The sequence below is a fragment of the Onychomys torridus genome, chromosome 4 (genome assembly GCF_903995425.1).
Source record: "Onychomys torridus chromosome 4, mOncTor1.1, whole genome shotgun sequence".
NCBI lineage: Eukaryota > Metazoa > Chordata > Mammalia > Rodentia > Cricetidae > Onychomys > Onychomys torridus.
The window spans coordinates 136348594-136368290 of NC_050446.1; the positions used below are offsets into that span (position 1 = coordinate 136348594).

Sequence of the window (19697 nt, forward strand, 5' to 3'; positions counted from 1 at the left end):
TCTCATTTCCTCTACCATGAGCACCAAGGACTTCACAAACTTACAAGGAGCATTTATTTATTTATTTATTTATTTATTTAACTTGTTTCACTATGTAACCCTGCTAGTCTTGAATTCCTGTCTTCCTACCACACCCAGGCTCACAAGTGCTGGGATTATAGATAACACCACCACACCACACCTGGTGAGCTTGTATCCTATTAATTTTTCCTGGGAAGATATGGACATGTCTATTCACCCCAGATAGGGCACTTCTGACACAACAAAGAAACAGTCCCACCAAAGTCCAACCTCGTCAACTGATGAATTGATCAAGCCTACTTGGAGCATGAGTGACCCCAAAGCAGCCACATCACTGCAAAGTCTCGAATTGTGGATGGTGACCTCAAAGAAGCTACATTATGGAGTCCTACCTTCAGTTAACTTTCTACTTCCCATTTACTCTAGCATTACCCACTTGTAGCTGGGGGAGAGCAGGGACTATCAGCACCATGACCATGAAGCTGACTATCCTTGTATGATGTTCAGTTGCTATGGCTACCAGGCCAAGTTCATCTGTACTCTAAGATGGCATAATGTTATGCCCAGAAGAGAAAGTAGATACAAACTTTTCAAACAATCCAAAAATGCTAACAGTACTGTTTTTGAGACAGGCTTCACTATGCAACCTGGCCTGAAACTCAGGGACCTGCCTGCCTATGAAGCATGCGCCACCACACCCTCCTGTAAACAAGTTTTGGTGAATGTCTGATGCCTTTGGGAATCGTCCAGTTTACTAACAAGTAAAAAAACAAAACAAAGAACAACCAATAAATGTATTCTACTTAAAAGATAAGATTAAATATGGTTGGATCTGAAATGTCTCCCACAAGTTCAAGTGTTTGAATACTTGGTCCTCAGTTGGTGGTGCTGTTCTGGGAGCTAATAAAACCTTTAAAATAGGGGAACTAGCTGACTGACACCAGGCACCAAGTGGGGGAAGGTAGCTTTGAGGGTTACAGCCCAGCTGTGCTTCAGGTCCTGAGCAATGCTTCTTAATTTACTAAGATGTGAACAAGACATGTCACAAGCTCCCACTGTCAACAAGTGTTCCAGTCTCTGTAATGGACTGAATCCCCCTGAAACTGTTAAGCATTCTGTCACAACAATGAGAAAGGCAAATATGTAAGCGTATACCAAACATTACTAGCTGTCTTCTGGATGTAAAATTATGGCTGGACTCCATCCCCAACTTTTGCTAAGAGCCATATAGATGTGTGCTGCTGCAGGGAGCAGGTTTGAGGTCTAGTACTTACCAGCTGCTTTCCCAATGGTTGCTGTCCTTGATATGACTAGAGATCTGCCTTCTCTGCTTTACAGGTCATAGAGCCAGGCTAGAGCCAATGTCTACTGCTTTCCCTAGGACACAGGTACTATTGCTTGCTTGTTACGGGACTTGGTAATGCATGTCCTGGCTGCTGTTGTCAGGGCTCTAGAATGGGCAGAGGGCACCACTGTACACTGGGGGCCCTAACAGCTCTTTTCATTTCCTCTTAATCTGCCTTGTCAGGTGTGCCACATAACCCTGCAATAGGTTTCACAGTTTTGGGGTGGACACAAGTGACATAATGCAGTCACAGTACACATGTAGGATCAAGTTAAAATGGGAGCTGGGGTGATGGTACTGAGGCTGAAGAACTGCTGTGAATTTGAAGCTATATAGAGGGGATATCTCAAAACAAAAAGGTGACATGGCTTTCAGAGGCTTTTTTGGAGAGGGAGTTACTGTCAGCCTCCAAGTCCCAGCAAACACTGCACCAGCTGGGTCCAGGTCAGGATCTTCCTGCCAAGTTCTTGCTGCACTGGGTACCTATGTGGAGATATAGCAGCCGGATTTAGGTCCAAGTCTTACCAGCAGGTGGCAGTCAAGGGCATGGCTACATGCAGGCAACCTGGGCCACCAGAGTCGTCGCTCCGCAACCAGCTTTGTGAGCAAAAAAGGAAAAGCTTTTTCCTTTTAAAAAGCTAGCAGTGAAAGGCTGGACTCTACACCCAACACCTGTGCATTCCAAATCCACTACTTCCTGCTCCAACACAGGTTGCCTTCAGTAACACCCTCAGGCTTCCTGCAATCCCATACACATGCAGTCAGGGATCTACATACGTTGCCTGCCAGCACATTACTCTCTGGATCCAACACAGGGACTAGGGCTGCTAGTTCAGAAGAGGATGCTTTTGCCTGCACCTGTGACAACCAGGGGCAAGGCTGAGTGAAGAGAGAGACAAGAACTCTGTAGATATTTATTCTACTTCAAGTAACAAAACCTATGAAGTCCTGTGTTTAAATGGACAGTGATATAACACTCTGCAATACAAAATACAATGTACAGAAATTTCTATGAAGTAAACCTAAAGAAACACACTTGATTTTTATGCTTTTGCATTTAAGTTAGAAAATTTTACTTTATGTTAAAAAAAAAAAAAAAACCCTTCACATCTTATTAGATGTTGAAACTGACACTTTAATGTAATTTAACCTACTGGCATTTGGTTTATAATAGCAAATATCCCAAATTGCTATATTTTCCATGTCTTCTCAACTTAAAAAATTGTGCTATAAAGTGAAGGAAAAAATCTGTAATGTGAAAAAAAATCTGTAGTGATGTACAATGAAATAAGACTCCAAAGAACAAACGAAGCTCTCTAATTCTCTATCTGAAAAGGTAAGTTTATGAAAATATAAAAGGAACTATCAAACATATTTGCACAGTCAAATAAGTTAGCCGATCTTCTCAGCATCTTCAGAGGGGCTTTAGGACAGCAGCAGAGCAGCCTTTCATGAAGCAGTCTGTTTCACCATCCTCCTCCTCTCTTCCAGATTTGGTACAACGTTGCCCTGTCCCAGTGAGAAGCTTCCAAACCCATCCTGTCTGGGGTCTGTGACTCTGCAGAGAGCTACTCAGAGGACAGCATTGGGCAATGCTTTTTCGGATTGACTCCTGCCTCTTCCCTCTTAAGCTACTCTGAACTGCTTTGCTTCTTTCTTTAGGCTGATAAATTTGAACATTTAAAAATAAATTGTTATTTAAAATGTAACAATTTTCACTAGGATGGATTACTTCTAATTATGTTCTGAAAAAAACTTCTAAAGTGATGCATTGTGGGGAGCCAGGCCTAGGAAGACTGTTCTCCCACCATAGCAAGCATACCCCCAGCTCACCCCTCAACAGTGCTCTCTTTCCAGGACAGCACTGAGCCCCTGACAGGTCTGGGTATCTGGAAGCAGAGATGGCAGCACAGGAAAGCTAGCTCTACAGTCCACTGAAATTCCCTTAAAACTTACACCAGTCAAGTTATTGGAAAAGATAACTTTATAATCTGAAAAAAAGCAATATGCTTTTGTAGATATTTTCCCATTTCTGTAATTTTAAATGGAAATATTAAGTTATTAAAAAAAACATCAGAATTGTAAAGTTGGGAAATTTTGTAACAAACCATTATACACAAAATTACAGTAATTCCTGAAGTCCAGAATATTATATCCTGCATCTAAGTTCATAGCTATTTCAAAAACTCTTTGCTCAACACATTTTATGCACTTGGCTTTTAAAGGGGTCTTTGCCAGGCTGAGCCTATATTAACAATAGCTGACACGAGGTCTTTGTCCTCACCAGCCCCGAGTGCAATGGCCTCTAGGCCTGGGCTGCGGCAGGGCCCCCATCTGAGGTCCTGGCCTCAGACTTCAGGTCCCGAGGGCTCTCTCTGCTCTTGCTGCGATCCTTCCGGTCCCGGTCCCGGTCCCGGTCCCGGTCCCTGTCTCGGGCTCTCTCACGGTCCCTGTCTCGGTCTCTGCTCCGGGACCTGTCACGGTCTCGCCGCCTTTCCCGGTCACGGTCACGATTCCTGCTTCTCTCGCGGTTCCGGTCCCACTCCTTAGCCCGGTCGGTGTCTCGCTCCCTGTCCCTGTTGGAGCTCCTATCCCTGCCTTTGTCCCACTCCCGATGCCGGTCCCACTCCCGGCTCCTCTCCCAGTCTCTTTCTCGACTCCAGTTTCTGCCTCTCTCTCGCTCTCGCCTCCGATCCTCAAATGCCCGGCCCTGCCGATTCTCCAACCCTGGAGCTTCAGGCTCATCCAGAGGCTTTTCTTTAGGTCCTGCTTCAAACCGCTCCCTCTGTCTCCCTTCAAAAGCCAGGTTCCTATACTCATGGCCTTTGCCTTCTCGGAACTCCGATGTGGCCCACTGCCCGTCAGCCTCAGGGCCCTGCCCAGGCCCAGCACTGGAGGGCAGGCTAGTGGCTGGGCCTGCCTCATCCCATCGGTCCTTCCTATGCTGAGGAGGGTGGCTTGGTAGCTCCAGCAGGGGCCGAGGGGGAGGCTTCACAGGCTGTGAAGACGGGCCTTGAAAGTGAAATCGAGAAGGTGGCTGTTCATTTTTCTCAACAAAGGGTGCAGGCCCCCTTGGTCCTCCATATGGCAGAGGAGCCGCTGCCCTCTGACCTGCAAACCGTGGCGGTGAGTTCACCCTCTGCTCTTCGAACTGCTGGGGCTGAACACCCCGGGGGCCAGGCATGAAACCTGGTGCTTGGCCCCTTGGCCCTTCAAATTGGCCAGGGTGAGGGCCCCGGGAAGTTTCGAACTGACTAGGATGGGGCCCACGTGGGCCCACAAAATGGCCAGGAGGTGGTCCCCTTTGGCCCCCAAACTGAGATGGTGGAGGTCCTCCACGGGGCCCTTTCATCTGAGTCAGCAATGGCCGTCTCTGGCCTCCAAACTGGAAGGGTGCCCTGTTACCCATGAACTGGGCTTGATCTGGTCCTTCACATTGAGCAGGGGCACCTGTCATCTCGTTGTATGGAGTGTCCTGGAATTCCCTCTTCTCCCCATGTGGATCTTTGCGTTCTTCAAATTGAGCGGGTGCCCCTCCTCTGGGCCCACCAAGATAAGAAGGTGAGAGTCCCCTGTTGTCCCCATAGGGAGGTGGTCCATGTTGCCCAGAGAATAAGGAAGGGATTGGTGGCTTCTGAACCCCAAATCTGGCAGGTGGAGGGCCTCTTGGTCCATCATTGTTAGGAACAATAGTCTCTTCTGAAAATGGAGGGACTGGCCCCCTAGGTCCTGGGAAACTAGGGCCATGATGTCCTGACATCCCAAAATTGCGTGGTAAAGGTTCACGCTGGCCAGGAAACTGGGGCTGAGGGCCTCCGCCCCTCTGCCCAGGTTGGGGGAATGGAGTAGTGCCCTCACCAGGCCTGAGCTGTGGCTCTCTGCTGTCCTCAGTATCAGCTACTGGGCTATCACTCTTCCCAGCAGACTGAGCACCCCGAGGGTCCTCGTATTGGGATGAGCCAAGAGATGTTTCCTTAGACAGAAACACGGGCCCTGGAAAAGGCTCCCTGGCCCCAGAACTAAAATTCTGTGCTTCAGGTTGCAAAGGGAAGCTGGGTGAAAAGGTGGTGCTAGGGGGTGTGGGCAGCAGCACTCTGCGGGGTGCGGCTGGCCTGGCTGTGCCATCACCAGCAGTAAAGTGACTGCTGTCCAGGGGCAATGAGACAGGGTTACCAGGGTGCTCACACTTCTGGATATCATGTTCGGTTCTCAACACAGCATTTTCACCCGTAGCCCAGGGGTTAGCCACTGACTCCTTGGCTTCGGGAGTCAGCCCAGGGCCCTGGACTACTGCAGTCCCAGCAGCAGGAGTCTCCCTGGCAGGCAGGGTGCCTTGTGAGCCAGGTGTGCTTCCCGTGGAGGCCCTGGGAAGAGGTTCGTTCTCAATGTTCTCAGCAGCCAGCCTCCTGGCCTGCCTTGGATCCCTACTCTGTCTCGAGTCTAAATTGTGGTTGGCACCCAGGGCTCCATGACTTGGGTCAGGGGCCTGCTGCTCCTGAGAGAACAGGTCTGTCTTGGCCAGGGAAGACTTGGGAGGTGGTGACATCAATGCATCTGACACAGAGAAGTGTGCCATGGAGACACCAACAGCAGCCCTCTGCTGCCTAAGGGCTTCTTCTTGCTCCTCCAGCTGCCTCTTTTGCTCTTCAATCTGCTTATTTAGCTCTTCTAACATTTTCTGTTGCTCTACTAGAGAGGCATTAGTGGCATCGGTGGTAAAGTCAGCAGGCCTCTCCGTGGAGCTGACTTTCACACACATCCGATTGGGCAGGTCATCAATGGTCACTTTAGCTTCTTCTAAGATGGTCTCATCTTCTGGATCATAAGCCACCTCTTCCTTCTCAGCTGTCTCAGGGGCATTTTCCACGTCATGGTGCCTCCCTGGCTCTGTAAGCAGGGTATGAAAGGCACGTTCAGGGTTGTACTCTTCTTCTGGATCATAGGGCCTGTCATCTTCTTCCTCTTCCTCCACAGCCTTGTCTTTTGAGAACTGACCGAACTGTTGAACAATTGGATCCAACAAAGGAGCTGCTGACATGGCATCCTCCCCCTTGGCCTTGGAATCCTGATGTGGAGACAGGGTAGATCCAACAGATTCTTTGGTGGAGGGTTCAAATGATTTCTTTTTCCCAAACAGAGTCTGCAGAATGTGCTCCAGAGGCGAAGCTGTTTTTGAAGTAGCAGAAATGACAGGGGAAGCTGTAGTGGTGATCACTGCTGATGTGGTGGGTGCAGTGACAGTGCTGGTGGACCCTGGCTTGAGGGATGACAGTATTTTCAGTACTGGGGGTTCAGGAAGAGGAGGAGGGGGTGGAGGAGAACCAGGGGGTGTAGTGCTGTTGGCAGCTGTATCTGCAGAGTGCAGATGGTACTTGGGAGGCTTCTTCTCAGATGACAAAGCTGTAGTTACTTTGGGATAGACTGAAGTTTCTACTTCTTCCTGTTGGACTCGGATCCGCTTTTCATCTGTCTTGTCTAACTCTCCAGCACTTGAAGGACGTTTGACTTTCTGACATATTACTAGCCCAAGAATTATATTTGGACGTGGTGATTCAAGACCTAGAAAACAAAATTTTTTACAAATTTTAGAATCTAAGCCTAGCTTTCACCCTTCAGAGGTAACTTTCACTGATGGGGAACTTCAATAGGCAGAGGAAGAAACTCTGTGGTAAGATAAAATCCCAAGTTTAAGAAGCTTATTATAGAAGGCCAAGGGATTGGAGTCTTTGAATGTACCATCATACCCACCTAGTAGTCTGAAAGGGACCCATGACAGATTAGCACCCCATCAGAAACCACAAAACAAGAACTCAAGTCATGAGCAAACCTATCTCACATTAGAATTTATGCTATGTCTTTCCAGTTGCTAAAATGCCAAAGCTATAGAAGAGGTGAGAGAGACAGGCAGCTACTGGCTGTTGGAACATTTGACTGGGAGGGTTGGCAAACAATGTTTTTTTGAGATAGGGTTTTGTGTAGCCCTGGATGTCCTAGAACTCATTCTGTAGACCAGACTAGCCTTGAACTCACAAAGATCTGCCTATTCCTGCCTCCTGAGGGCAAAATGTTTTAAAAGTCTCAGCTATGCTCTCCCATTCACCTCCACTGCACATCAGGAGACAGCAGCCCCCTTTTAGCTTTAACATATGAGCTGCATATGTTAAATATACTAAGCTGGCATATAGTTAGGGACCAATTAAATTCAAGCTATAATAACCAATGACAGTGAATTTAGTGTTTGGTGTCAGAACTATAGTAATGAGAAAACAAAGCTCAATTTAAAACAAAATTCGTTGACATTCATGTATCACATTTCTACTAAGCTGTGAATGAATGGTAGGCACAGGGCATTTGCAAATGGTGGTAAAGCACATACCCCAGGGAGGAAGCCCTAGGGAGATTCGGGGCACACTGCTTTTAAAGGCAAGGACCTCTCTAAAACAGTGTGGCAAACCGTCTTGGGAGTGCAGGCAGTGTCCTAAGTGCTGCTTCCCACTCCTCAGTGTGGAACAAAGCAAGAATGGAAGTCCAGGTCACAAAACTTGTAACTTGGAGCAGCAGGAGAGAGTGACATGGCGTCAAGAGTACAAATGCAAAATGAAACAAGCTGTCTACTTGACCATACTGTTCAACTCACTGTTTTAAAAATACATTCATATTATAATCTTTATGCAATTAAATCACTATCAAAGATTTTACTTGTGTTTCAAGCTACTGTAAACAATTGCTTTTAGACAATGTAATGTTAGTTCTAAGGGTGTTATAATTCCTAAATTCCAGTAAGGCTTACTGGGCCAGCCACTGAGAGCTGGCTACCCAGCCCCCACACCTAGCCCTCCTCCCACCTCCAGGAATCTGAGCCATCCTACTGTTTCCTGGAGGGATATACAAAAACTGAGATAGGGCTGTAATTGCCTAGTGTATCAGAGAAAGAGCTAGGCAGTAGAAAAAAATAAAATAAACCCCCTAAAAAACCTAGAGAGCAGGCAGATCCTACTGAACACTCAGAATGTGTGAAGGCAAGTTCTTTATCTAAGAAGAAACTAAGAGAATTTTAAACTTAAAACAGGAGTTGCTATTTACTTCCTGGGTATTATATGGCTTGTTAAGATCTATAGTTTGGACTAATTGTTAAACCAATTTTTTTTTTTTTTTTTTTTTTTTAGCCTTCTGGACAAATCTGTATAAAATGGCTAGAGCTTACAAGTTTAAATTATGAAAACTTTTTGGAACATTTGGGCCTCAAGTTTTATTGGACAGCTCTGTAAGCCAGGCCTTTTCTAGAATCTGACACTAGGAGGCTGGCTGGGGATGTGAGGTTGTGGGTTGTGGAGGGACATGGTGCTAAGGGCTGGAGGCCCTGGTATGAAGGGGCAGGGTAGGCAGCTTAATGTGGACCACTAGTCCTCCAGAGGGGGTTATATCGCCTCATTCTAGGAAGGACTTCCAGACCACCAAGTGCAGGTGATGGGCCCTCCACTGCAACCAAGACTCAGAACAGGGTCCAGGGTATTCATTGGAATTAATATGTCCCACCACAGCAGGATGCTCCAGCAATCATAGTAAGCTGGTAGTTGTGTTAGTGTTTATGGTGGTTTTGAGCACAGCAGGCTGCCTAGAATGGCATCTTACCAGCAGCTGTTTCTAATCACCTGGCCATCCTGTATGCATACTGCAGGGCTCCACACACTGGTCCAATTTCTGGCTAACCTCCCCCAGAATGCACAGCCCTGTCCTGAAACAACCCCTATTGCCTGCTTCATGTATACCTACAACTACATAAAGACCCACAGGGAACGGTGGCTCATATGTATTATCTGCTCAGGAGTCTGAGAGCAGGAAGATCTCCATGAGTTCAAGGTCAACTTAGATTATATGGTGACTTCCAGGCCAGCCTGGGCCAAAACCAAACAAGAAAAAACAAACAAACAAAAAACAAAACCCAACCCAACTGGAAGCAGCAGCATCTTGTGAATAATCAAATTCAATTATCTGTCTTGGGCCTTGGAAATATCTTCACTGAGGAGTGAGGGCCATGTCCCAAAGTTAATGATGCTGCTCCATTATGTATACAAGATATGCCATAGAAGAGGAAATGTTAATGAAGGTCAAAGGCCCCAAGCCCCCATCTCTACCCCACACCTCCAGGAGGGGCAGTGGAGATCCAGGTTTCTTGGGGTTCAATTTCCAGGCTTGCTGCATTTCATCAGCCATTAGGTTAAGAATTCAGCTCCCCAGAGTGTGGGATGTATGGCCTGAGAAGCAATGGTCACCCCAGCTGAAGTGCAGATGGGGGGGGGGGTCCACAAAAGCCAGCACTAGACAGGATGGCAGTCACTTACTCATCACCCTCTTTGGGACTTTTATGAGGCTGTCAATTCACACAACTACACAAAACAAGCACTGGGAGACTGACATACCAGATGCAGTTAAAATGTGCTGTTCAACTAGAAGGGAAACATTGTTTAATGTGTATGAAAGCAAGCCCTTTAAGCTCCACATCTGTCCTTGTTTTCAAGGTGCAAATGTCTTTCTAGCCCTTGGACTCAGTGGTATCAGACAGGAAGAGAAACCAGACAAGGGTGCACCTGAAGAAGTGTGCTAGTTAATCTCTCAGGACCTGTATCTAGACGTGTTATCAACAGAGTCTGAAGATGTGGCTGAAGACAACCACCCGCTTCTACAGACAGTGGGGAGGTGGTGCATGTTAGTGTTCCCGTTTATTAACAGAATCACCCCAAAGTAGATTCCCACTGACCTCACACCTATCAAATTGACATCTCTATTCCCAAATCTAACAGTATGTTCAACATGTTCAAGATGAGAACCTTTTTATGGTTTGAATCTGTCAAAACAAAATGTGCACGCCTGCTGGATCAGAAACTGTGTATGACTTGGACACACTTGGCAAATATGAGGGGAACTGTATACTCCCCAACCCACCTGGCACACACACACTCACGCACATGTCCTCCCTCCTCGACAGACGCTGTAAGACCAGGGTAAAGCCACTGCACCCTGTGCATGCTTGGGGTAACAAGGTGCTGTCCATCTTCTTCCAGGTTCCCAAGTACAAAGGACACCACGGAGCATGCCAGTCTGCATGCTCTCTGCTGTGCACCATTTGGCAGGATACTGGGAGCCCTTGTACTACCAGAAGAGAGTTATGTTGGCTTACAAGGAGCAGAGGTAGACCTAGGGCAAGTGGCCTTAGCTACCACATGGTTCCAAGTCAAACAAACAATGACCAGTTTCCATGACATATTTTTATTGATTTAGATAGACAAAGTAGTACATTCCATTCAATACTGTATTTGACTTTGATTACAGTTTCTGTGCAAAGCTTTGATACACACACACAAGAAAACTGGAGTGCTTACCTGCTAATATTTCAAAGCATAAAACTTTTCCAGCTAATTGAACTGTTTAAAGAAAACACAAAGACACTGGTGTGTAACACTTCCTGAGGAATGTGTTCTATGTGTAGAGGCATGCCCTTCCCCTCAGAGCCCCTGAGGGTGATTTGGGGAGGAGACTGACTGCATGCTGAATACAACAGGGAGTACAACAGGCACCAACTGACACCAAACAAAGTGCCCTTGGTTTTCTCCAGCCTGGCAGTGGGCCCTGATGAATATATTGGTGGGTACATTGGTTTCAGACTCAGTGTTGTCAGGGCCAAGTAGAATGCAAGGGTTCCCTGTAACTAAACTAGTCTCACTCCCTTGACTAAGGCCACAAGCCATCTGAGAACCTGTTGGTGGCTTTAAGATAGCATCTAAACTAGTGTGGAGAAGATGGACAGCGGAGTCAGAGAGACCTAGGTTTTTTAGCTATCCTTTGAAATAATCAAAAGGTATAATCTAGGTATAAACATCAGTGTCTGATAGACTAAGACCAGACAGCATTCTTGTAGAAAACCATTAAAAAGCACAAGGACACTAGAGTCATTAAGAAACCCAGCAGCTCTGGATGTACTGACTGGGTATGTGAAACACATATGCTAGGCCAAGAACCAAATGCTGGCTGTAAGTGTTCTGAAGGTGTAGCCTAAGTACTTTTGAGGTCTCATCATCCTTCAAAGTAAGAACAGAGCTCAAGAAGCCAATGTCTGAAAATCTTTGGCTCTGAGTTCAGTTGGAGAGGACCACCTGTGGTTCCATGTGTAGAAAATGGGGTACATAGACAAGTGGGTCACTTTCCTGCAAGGCCATCTCTACTCCTATCATGATCAGATTCTGAACACACACTACATAGGGCTGACTCTGGTCATGAGGACATGTTAGCCCCTGCTATGAGGACAGCGCTGCACCATTCACAGTCAAGGCAAAGCCTTTGGATTGAAAGGCTTTGGGTATGCAGACCCAAGCCCCAGTAATTTCCTAGGTATGTGACCCCCAGCTTGCTGGGCAGCTGGTACTCAGACGGGGCCATTGGTCAGCTGAGGGGGACAGAGCTACTACCTGTAGATGGCCCAAAGTGTCCAGAGCTTCTAGGAAGATTACATGCTATAAGGACAGGGAAAAACAAGCCAGGAACAAGGCTCCAGCCCAGCTGCACACACATATAGAGCACACGCACACGTGTACACACACACACACACACACACACACACACACACACACACGCACACACGCACACACGTACACACCCCTACACCTAGAAAATGCCAAGTCAAGCCATCAGTACATAGGTCCAGCCACAAGCCTGGCCTAGGCCAAGGCTGTTTGCACTGACAGTGTGCAAATACCACACACATGTAACTGTGGCAATGGTATAATTAAAAACTATATTTCAGTCCTTAAGTTAAAAAAAAAAAAAAACTTTAGAAGTTTATGGGTAGTATTTTGTTACTTTTCTAAATTCTTATTTTAGCAAGACACATTTATGATGTACTGTGGAGGGAACCTATCTTTTGAGTGTGCCCTTCAGTGTCATGGCCTCAACAAGTGTGCCCTTCTACTTGGGCAGCCACTGAATGTGAGTCTGGGTGGTCAGTGTCCATCTCTTAATGGACCCGTCATCTTAGAAGCACAGTGTGGCCTTGCCCTGTCCCAGCTGGCTATTCTACAACTCTGAACCCAGATGACTGTGCAGCCACAATTGATGGTGCCATTCCTGTGGCAGTTTCCTCCTGGGAACCTTATCCAAGTTCTATTTGGTTAAGGGTCCCATGTACCCCAATGCCCACGTACTCTGCAAGCTCCATGTACTCCCAACAGTCTGTTCTCATTTGGCAATGCTGAGAAGGAGATGGGGTAGAGAGAATATAAATGATGAAGTGCTGCTTTTGTTTTTAAGTAAACTGGAGGTAAGAGATATAACTCACACTTCTGCAATAAATGGTGTACTTTTCCACCTGAGAGGAGGGTGTCCAGGGGCAATACCTACCCTCACTACAAACACCACCTGTGGACACTAACTCCTAACCGCCAGCTGAGACATCTAAGCAACCGGCCGCTCTTCAAACAGGTGCCAAGGGTCAGCAGCTTCTGGATCTTCACTTCCAGGAGAACTGGATACCTTTCCCCATGGTCATGGAATATGCTGGCCAGAGCTCTTCACATGGCTGTCATCGAACACTTCCAGGGCACTTCCTGCCATCCACAGTGGCAGTTTTGTTTTTTTGTTTTTTGTTTTTTAATCCCCAATATGGCTTCACAGAACACACTAAAACACTTTGCTTTTGAAATGTGCTGAGCACTAAAATCACCTATTGCATCGTGCCCATTAACATTTGACCCCTGAATTATGACACCGACCAATACCTTAATGTGCACATATTTTGAAACTGCAGGCACAGGAAACCCATGCCATGAACTAGGAACAGGCTGTAGTTGGCAGTGCTTTGGGCAATGGGCTTTGGCCTTTAGCATCCCAGCAAGTTTAGGTGTAGTGCAAGTAGTGTGGAATAACAGGGCTTTGGGCATGCATCAGCTACCTCTATGACAGTATTTTAAAGAATATTTAGCACATGTCAAACCCACTGGCTTTTAGGTTAAGACTAATCCTCTGGGGACATAATGACCAAAGAGACCAATTTAGGAACCTAGTGCAAATTCCCTAATTGAAGCCATGAAAACTCCTTGAAGGCACTTAGCAGAGTTGGACATCACTGGACCAGACCCCTCCATGTCATCTGAACCCCAGTTTGTGTTTCTTTATAGGTAATCTGCTAAGCAATGTTTCAATAGGAAAGAGCAAATCTAGATAGTTTGAAAAGATAAAAGAACTTACTATAATATGTGCAGTGACCGAAAAGCAGTCATTTTGAGATGCTTCTCTAATGATACTGTTACAGGACCCCTTAGGAATCAGGTCCTGTGGAGAAGCACCTTAGAATGGAAGAGGCCAGCTCACTTTGAGCATAGTGGCAACAGTAACAGCATCCCTCTTTCTAGAGTATAAGGCACCCTGGATCCAGGCAAGCCCTGTCTTTCCTCTGGGTCTGGTTCTTGATAGTGGCATTTGAACAGCTTCCTGGTCTGAGGCAGCAAACAATTTGGTTGTAAGTACTTAGTCAATTTTCACAAGAACTGAGATAAGTTTTAGAGCCATGTGCCCACATCTCAGAGAACAGATTCTCCTGCCATGCATGGTTTCACTGGTTGTCCTAATCTAGTTCCTTAGAGTTTAGGCCAGGTGGCAGATGTCCCTGTGACAACCTGATGTCAGTGTAGAGGACTATGTGAGGACTGGCTGTGCCTATACCTCCCAGAAACTGGGTGCTTACCTGGGCCCTCAAAGGGCAAGAGTTTGGATGGCACAGGGTCCTTAGCACTCAGTGGAATCAGGTACAGGTCCTTGACATGCCTGTTGTTATTAGCTACAACCCCAAAGCGGCCACGGCTGCTAAAATAGGAGTAGAGAGAGATGTAGGCAACTTCCTCCTCCTCTGTGGCGGGGTGGAAGCGGATCAGACAGAGCTCCTGTAAGGCAAACAGAGCACAGGGAAGCATGCACCTGAGCTGCCCTGAACAGCCCTCCTTCAGATGCAGACCCGAAGACACACTGCCTAGCAGTTCTGACTGTCAGATCTATTGCCTACACTTACATCAAGGGTAAAAAACAAAGGTTCTGGTTCGACTGGTGGGCTAAAACCACCTCCACTCCCAGGACCTTCAGTGAGCCACTGTGTATAGTTGTCAGCTTAGGTGTCTGACACCAAGTAAGCTTCCACTCTTCATGTGACGGGTTCACAGCACACAGGACACACCAGCAGCAGGAGCCATCTGGGTGTCTCCACACTAGAAAGCCAGTCTGAATGCTTTACCTCCTCTTGTGAGCACAGTCCAAACTACGGACCACTTTCAAAATAAACCTCACACACTTCACCTGCAGCTGACTTGAGGATTTTAGGAAGCCTAAGCCTGTGTATGAAGTAACACAGTGTGCCTGAGCCAGGACACCTCCAAGTTCTTACCTTCTTTTCCCTTAGTCATGAAAGAGGGAAGCAAAGCCTGTGTATTTACTAAAATTTGAATGCATTCACACCATTATGATCAATTAGAAACAAACTCCTATCGCTACTAGTCAAGTATACCTTTACATGTTTATGTACTTATAAACATTTTCAACATCTAGTAAGTTATAGGCTGATGTTTCAAGCCTTAGCCCAATAAAATGGGAAGTTAAAACAAAAATTAAGCAAACACAATTTCCCACTGTTGCAGAGACCACACTGTGAGCAGGTACCTTGGACACCGATGACTTGAGCTTGCCAACATAATCCCAAACTGTCTTTGGGGCAATCCTTCCACCGATGTGGATGGTGTCAGGCAAATCCTACAGAAGAAGAACACGAAGTCAACATCAGAAGCTGCAGTCTTTAGAGATTGACACAATTAATTCCAAAACACTAGATCACACAGTAAAGCCATCACTGTAGCTAGAGTTTTCCTGGTCCTGCCTGGCCCACGGTCAGAACAAATCTCTCTCACCCACCAGTCCCACAGCTGCTCAGACCCAACCAAGTAAACACACAGAGACTTATATTGCTTATATACAGAACATCCCACAGCACATCACCACTTTAGAAAGTGTCACCTAAAGCCAGAATAAGAGACAACTACTTCTTCCCAAGGATATTATGTTCCGAAACTGAGGCAGGTCACATATGTGGAAATAACCCACCTAAGCAGGGAACTGGGATGCCTGACTTCTGATCCACATTTATGTCTTTGGCCATACAATATAAGAGCAGCATGAATCTGATTTCTCCAAGACACACCAACATGCTCACATACCCAGAAGAGAAGGAGAAAGGGGAGAAGAAAGAGGGGGGTGGGGAATTTCTTGGTTCTAACCTCACTGAGATAATCCAAACACCCAGAGACAGGATATGCCTTAGTGACAAATTTTGCTACACTCTGCATATTAATAAATCCTTTCCAAATCGTGCTGAGTCGAGACAAGAAGAGGGTTGTATCTCCTTCTGGTGGGGATCGTGATTCTGAAATGCTGTGAAACCAAACCATAAAAAAAGGTCACTTTCTTTTTGTACAATGGATAATTCGAAGTATGGCAACTTAATACTTGGGAGCAAAAGAGATCCCCAAGGTTGGTGGCTTTCCTTACCAAGCAACTATTTAAGTCATAATGATTTAGAGATTTGGTCAAGAAAATAAGTTGATCAGGAACAAATAAGAATGGCCATAAGTTAAAAACTTCATACTCAAGACCTGAATGACCCCAAATTAATAATTAGGCATCCAAGAAATGGAGCATTTCTAAGATAATAAAGCCAGGTTTCTGATCAATGTAATCACTACCTTTCCTCGTCAGTCTAAAGCAAGAGTTTGAGGTTTTCTCAGACCCCATCCTAAAAACACACCTCGTATTTGGTGATGGTGGTATTGACAGGTATCTTGAGTCAGGAGAGGAGGATGGCTTAGCCAGTATGGACTTAGGCACCACTGCAGGAGTCAAAGCAGGCTTTAGTATGTCCAGTTTGGTTTCTGGTGTGTGGGAGTTGTCCAGGTGGGCTGCCATGGAGGCTGTGACTGTGCATGACCCACTCAGGGCGGTCCTGGGATCTCGGCCAGACACTGTGACTGTGGTAACCACCCCACTCCCACCAGAGGCAGAGCAGGAAGAGAGGCCATCCAGTGGGGAGGGCTCAGGATGGCCATCACCTGGAGGCCCAGGGAAACATTTTCTCTCCTGGTTCAGACTAGATATACTCTCCAGTTCTGGCTCAGAGGCATTTTCAGTCAGTGTCTCTGCAATTCCTTCATCAGCAGTGTTAGAAACTGGATCAGATGGAGGGCTGTCATGCCTGGGCTTCAAGTCTTCTTTCTTAGCAGAAGCTGAAAGCTTTTGCTTTTTAGGAGCTGGTTCATCCTCCGATGACGGAACCTGACCTGAAGAGTATGAGGTATGAGAAGGACGCATTCAAGAGCACAGCTCCATCACAAGTAGGGAATGGTTTCTTACATTAATCAAAAGCAACTGAGGCACAGCTACATACACACCAGAAAAGCACTCTGTCTAAATGTGGCTTGAATACTGCTACATTTAGAAGAGTAATTTTAAACAAAATCCAATTTAGTCTCATTTTCCAAAGTTTCAGGCCCTAGATTATGCTCACCTGTACATATTTTACAGTTTAAATCAAAAAGATGAGCCCGATGCTGACTTGTCGTATCCTTTAGCATGCTGCTGAAGACATCGAGAAGAGGCGTCATGCTCTTTTCAGGCGCAGCTCTTACTGATTCTTGTTGTTCCTACAATTGAAATCAAGTAGGTCTTGCTTTTGTCGTTTTCTTGAGACAATGTCTTGAAATGTATGTAGCAGATGATGACCCTGAAACTCCTGAACCTCCTGCTTCCATCCAGCGCAGTGTTCGCAGCCTTCCTTTATGCTGCCACCCGTTAATACCTTCTCTCCTGCTGTGGTGACCCTCAACTCTAAAGTTTTTTGTTGGTACTTAACTATAATTTTGTTACTGTTATGAATTCTAATGTAAATGTCTGATATGCAGGCCATTTGATATGTGATCCTTGTGAAAGGATCATTCTACCCTCAAAGAGCTCACAACCCACAGGTTGAGAACCACTGATCTTGAATAGAAAGTGCTGGGATTACAGGTTAAGTGCTAACATGCTTGGCTCAAATAGCTAATTTCCTTTCCAAAATCCAATCCATCTCTAAGTTAATAGCACAAATGGCAAAGAACCAATGGAGAGCCAAGTGTGCTGCCTGGAGGTGGAAGCAGGTGGATCTCTGAGTTCAGGGCCACCCAGGTCTACAGAATAAGTTCCAAAAAACAAAACAAAAAACAAGACAAAACAAGACAAAACAAAACAAAACAAAAAAAAAAAAAGGAGAAAAAGCCCACCAAGACAGGTCTATAATCCCCCCAATTCCAGAGGTAAAAGTTTTAGGCCAGACAGAAAAGTTGCATCAAAAACTAAAAGAACCCAAATTATCCCAACAAATAGCAGCACTTGGAAGACACTGCACCATGCATGCATATACACTTGTTTAAAGGTCAATGACTTGCTCAGCGTCTTAGGACACCTGAAAGCAGTTAAGAGATGTTAGTCTTAGTCTCCGTGCAAACACTGGACACCCCAAATGCTCACTTCTGAATCTGACACCGGTGGAGAATCTTCCATGTCAGGAATAGGTTCTGGCTTAGCAGTGTTCTTCTTGCTTTCATTAAGCAACTTAGTCCTGGACTCTATCACCTACAATAAGGAAGATAAAAATGAAGGCTTTAGCTGTTGGTTCCATGGAGAAATAATATCCATCCATCCTACGAATAGCTTATTAATGAGTCTAGAAAAATGAAACCTCCAGGGTCTCAGACAACCATCCTCAACACTCACCGATTTTGTAGGCTTCTCTGTCCACATGGAAAGTTCTTTAGACACAAGTTCTTCAGGCTTCATTCTGACAAGTTTTGCCAAGGAGATTTCTTCTCGAAGAACTCGATGGAAGAGCCCCTATTTTTTTAAAAAAAAAAAAAAAAAGCACGTTTTATTTCCTCATCCATAAACCTTTAGTGTTATCCTTTGCTCTGGATCAATATGAAGAAACAAAGCAGCACAACAGAAATCAGATGGACCCTGAATACTCCAAGAACTCAACCACACACCCTGCAGAGTGCTCTCTCCACCTACATGCAGCAGCCTCTTTGGAGTAGGCAATAGTAAATCTGAGAGAAGACTTCAAGGCCATCTGCAGATTCTATGCCTTCTCGGGATCACAACTCATATACACAACCTGGAATATAGGTTAAAAAGTTGGAAGCCAGGACAGAGAGGTGGCACATACCTGGGAAGCAGAAGCACAAGACTGCTTCAAAAATAGTATTTAGAAGGCCAGACTGTACACACCTTTAATCCTAGCACTGGGATTTGAGTTTGAGGCCAACCAGAGAGCTACATAGTGAGACCCTGCTCTACCCCCACCCCCTACCCCCTGCAAAAGTTAGAAATAAAGGCAGGAATATATCACTTCTACCATGGAATTGCAGACCATGGCAATGTAGCCAAGACACTTGATTCTTGTTCCAAAATACAGGGACTGTGTGTTCAGAGTCTAGAGATCATAAACAGCCCCAGCAGCAGAAAGCGAGTCACCATGCTAGGCAAGGCTGAGAACCGCAAGGGGTGGCCCATATCACGTGGCTGAGGAAGAAAGGTAAGGCAGAAAAGGTTGCCTGATCCCAGATGTGGCGGCACACACCTTTAATCCCAGCACTTCTTACGCAGAAGCAAGTGGATCTCTTAAGAGTTTGAGGCCAGCCTGGTCTACAAAGCAAGACCCAGGCCAGCTAAAGATACGGCAAGATGTTGTCCCAAAAACAAAAACAACAATAAAAAAACAACAAAGGTCCACCAGACATGCCTGAAAATTGGGATGAAAAACTTTAATCTTAGGGTGGTGGACATGTGATTTGGAGAGGGGTTATAAAATCTGTTTAACTCCAATTCTGGCAGAGAAAATGATGACCCACAAAGACAGAAAGGACACTCCAAATGCTATTTGGTATGTCACTGTAAAGCTAAAGAAATGAATGTAGGGCTCTGTTCTGGGTCAAGAAGTCTCAACACCTAGTTGGGGGCACACAGACCTGATTCTTAGGATCCTTAAGGTTGAACATGATGCTGCGATATTTGCTCTTATAACGATTATCAGTAACCTGGAACAAGTTAAACATCTCCTTCTCAATGTGGAGGGCAATTTTTCCTACTTCATTTTCTGTCATTATTAAGTCATCGCTGTCATTGACTCTGAATAGAATGAAAAGAGGAATTACATAAACTGGGGGCACTTGCCTAGTGAGGAAATCCAGAATACTATCATCAATGCTATATCTGC

General features: G+C 45.8%; 1 protein-coding gene across 6 annotated transcripts in view; it reads right to left on the minus strand.

The window, feature by feature from the left end:
- Window positions 1-3025: 3025 nt before the first annotated feature.
- The window catches only part of Dido1 (death inducer-obliterator 1), a 57721-nt gene continuing 41049 nt past the window's right edge, over window positions 3026-19697 (minus strand). For 5 of the 6 annotated variants that reach the window (XM_036184837.1, XM_036184839.1, XM_036184840.1 and 2 more), the window contains 9 exons: window positions 19450-19609; window positions 18200-18316; window positions 17954-18058; window positions 16956-17091; window positions 16200-16728; window positions 15673-15826; window positions 15062-15151; window positions 14100-14295; window positions 3026-6925 (listed from right to left, as the gene is read on the minus strand). In XM_036184837.1, coding sequence (XP_036040730.1) covers window positions 3672-6925; window positions 14100-14295; window positions 15062-15151; window positions 15673-15826; window positions 16200-16728; window positions 16956-17091; window positions 17954-18058; window positions 18200-18316; window positions 19450-19609 — 4741 coding nt within the window. In that variant the 3' untranslated portion in view covers window positions 3026-3671. Of the gene's footprint in view, window positions 6926-11966; window positions 12964-14099; window positions 14296-15061; window positions 15152-15672; window positions 15827-16199; window positions 16729-16955; window positions 17092-17953; window positions 18059-18199; window positions 18317-19449; window positions 19610-19697 lie in introns of those variants that run through there. The other variant, XM_036184842.1, reaches the window with a different exon arrangement.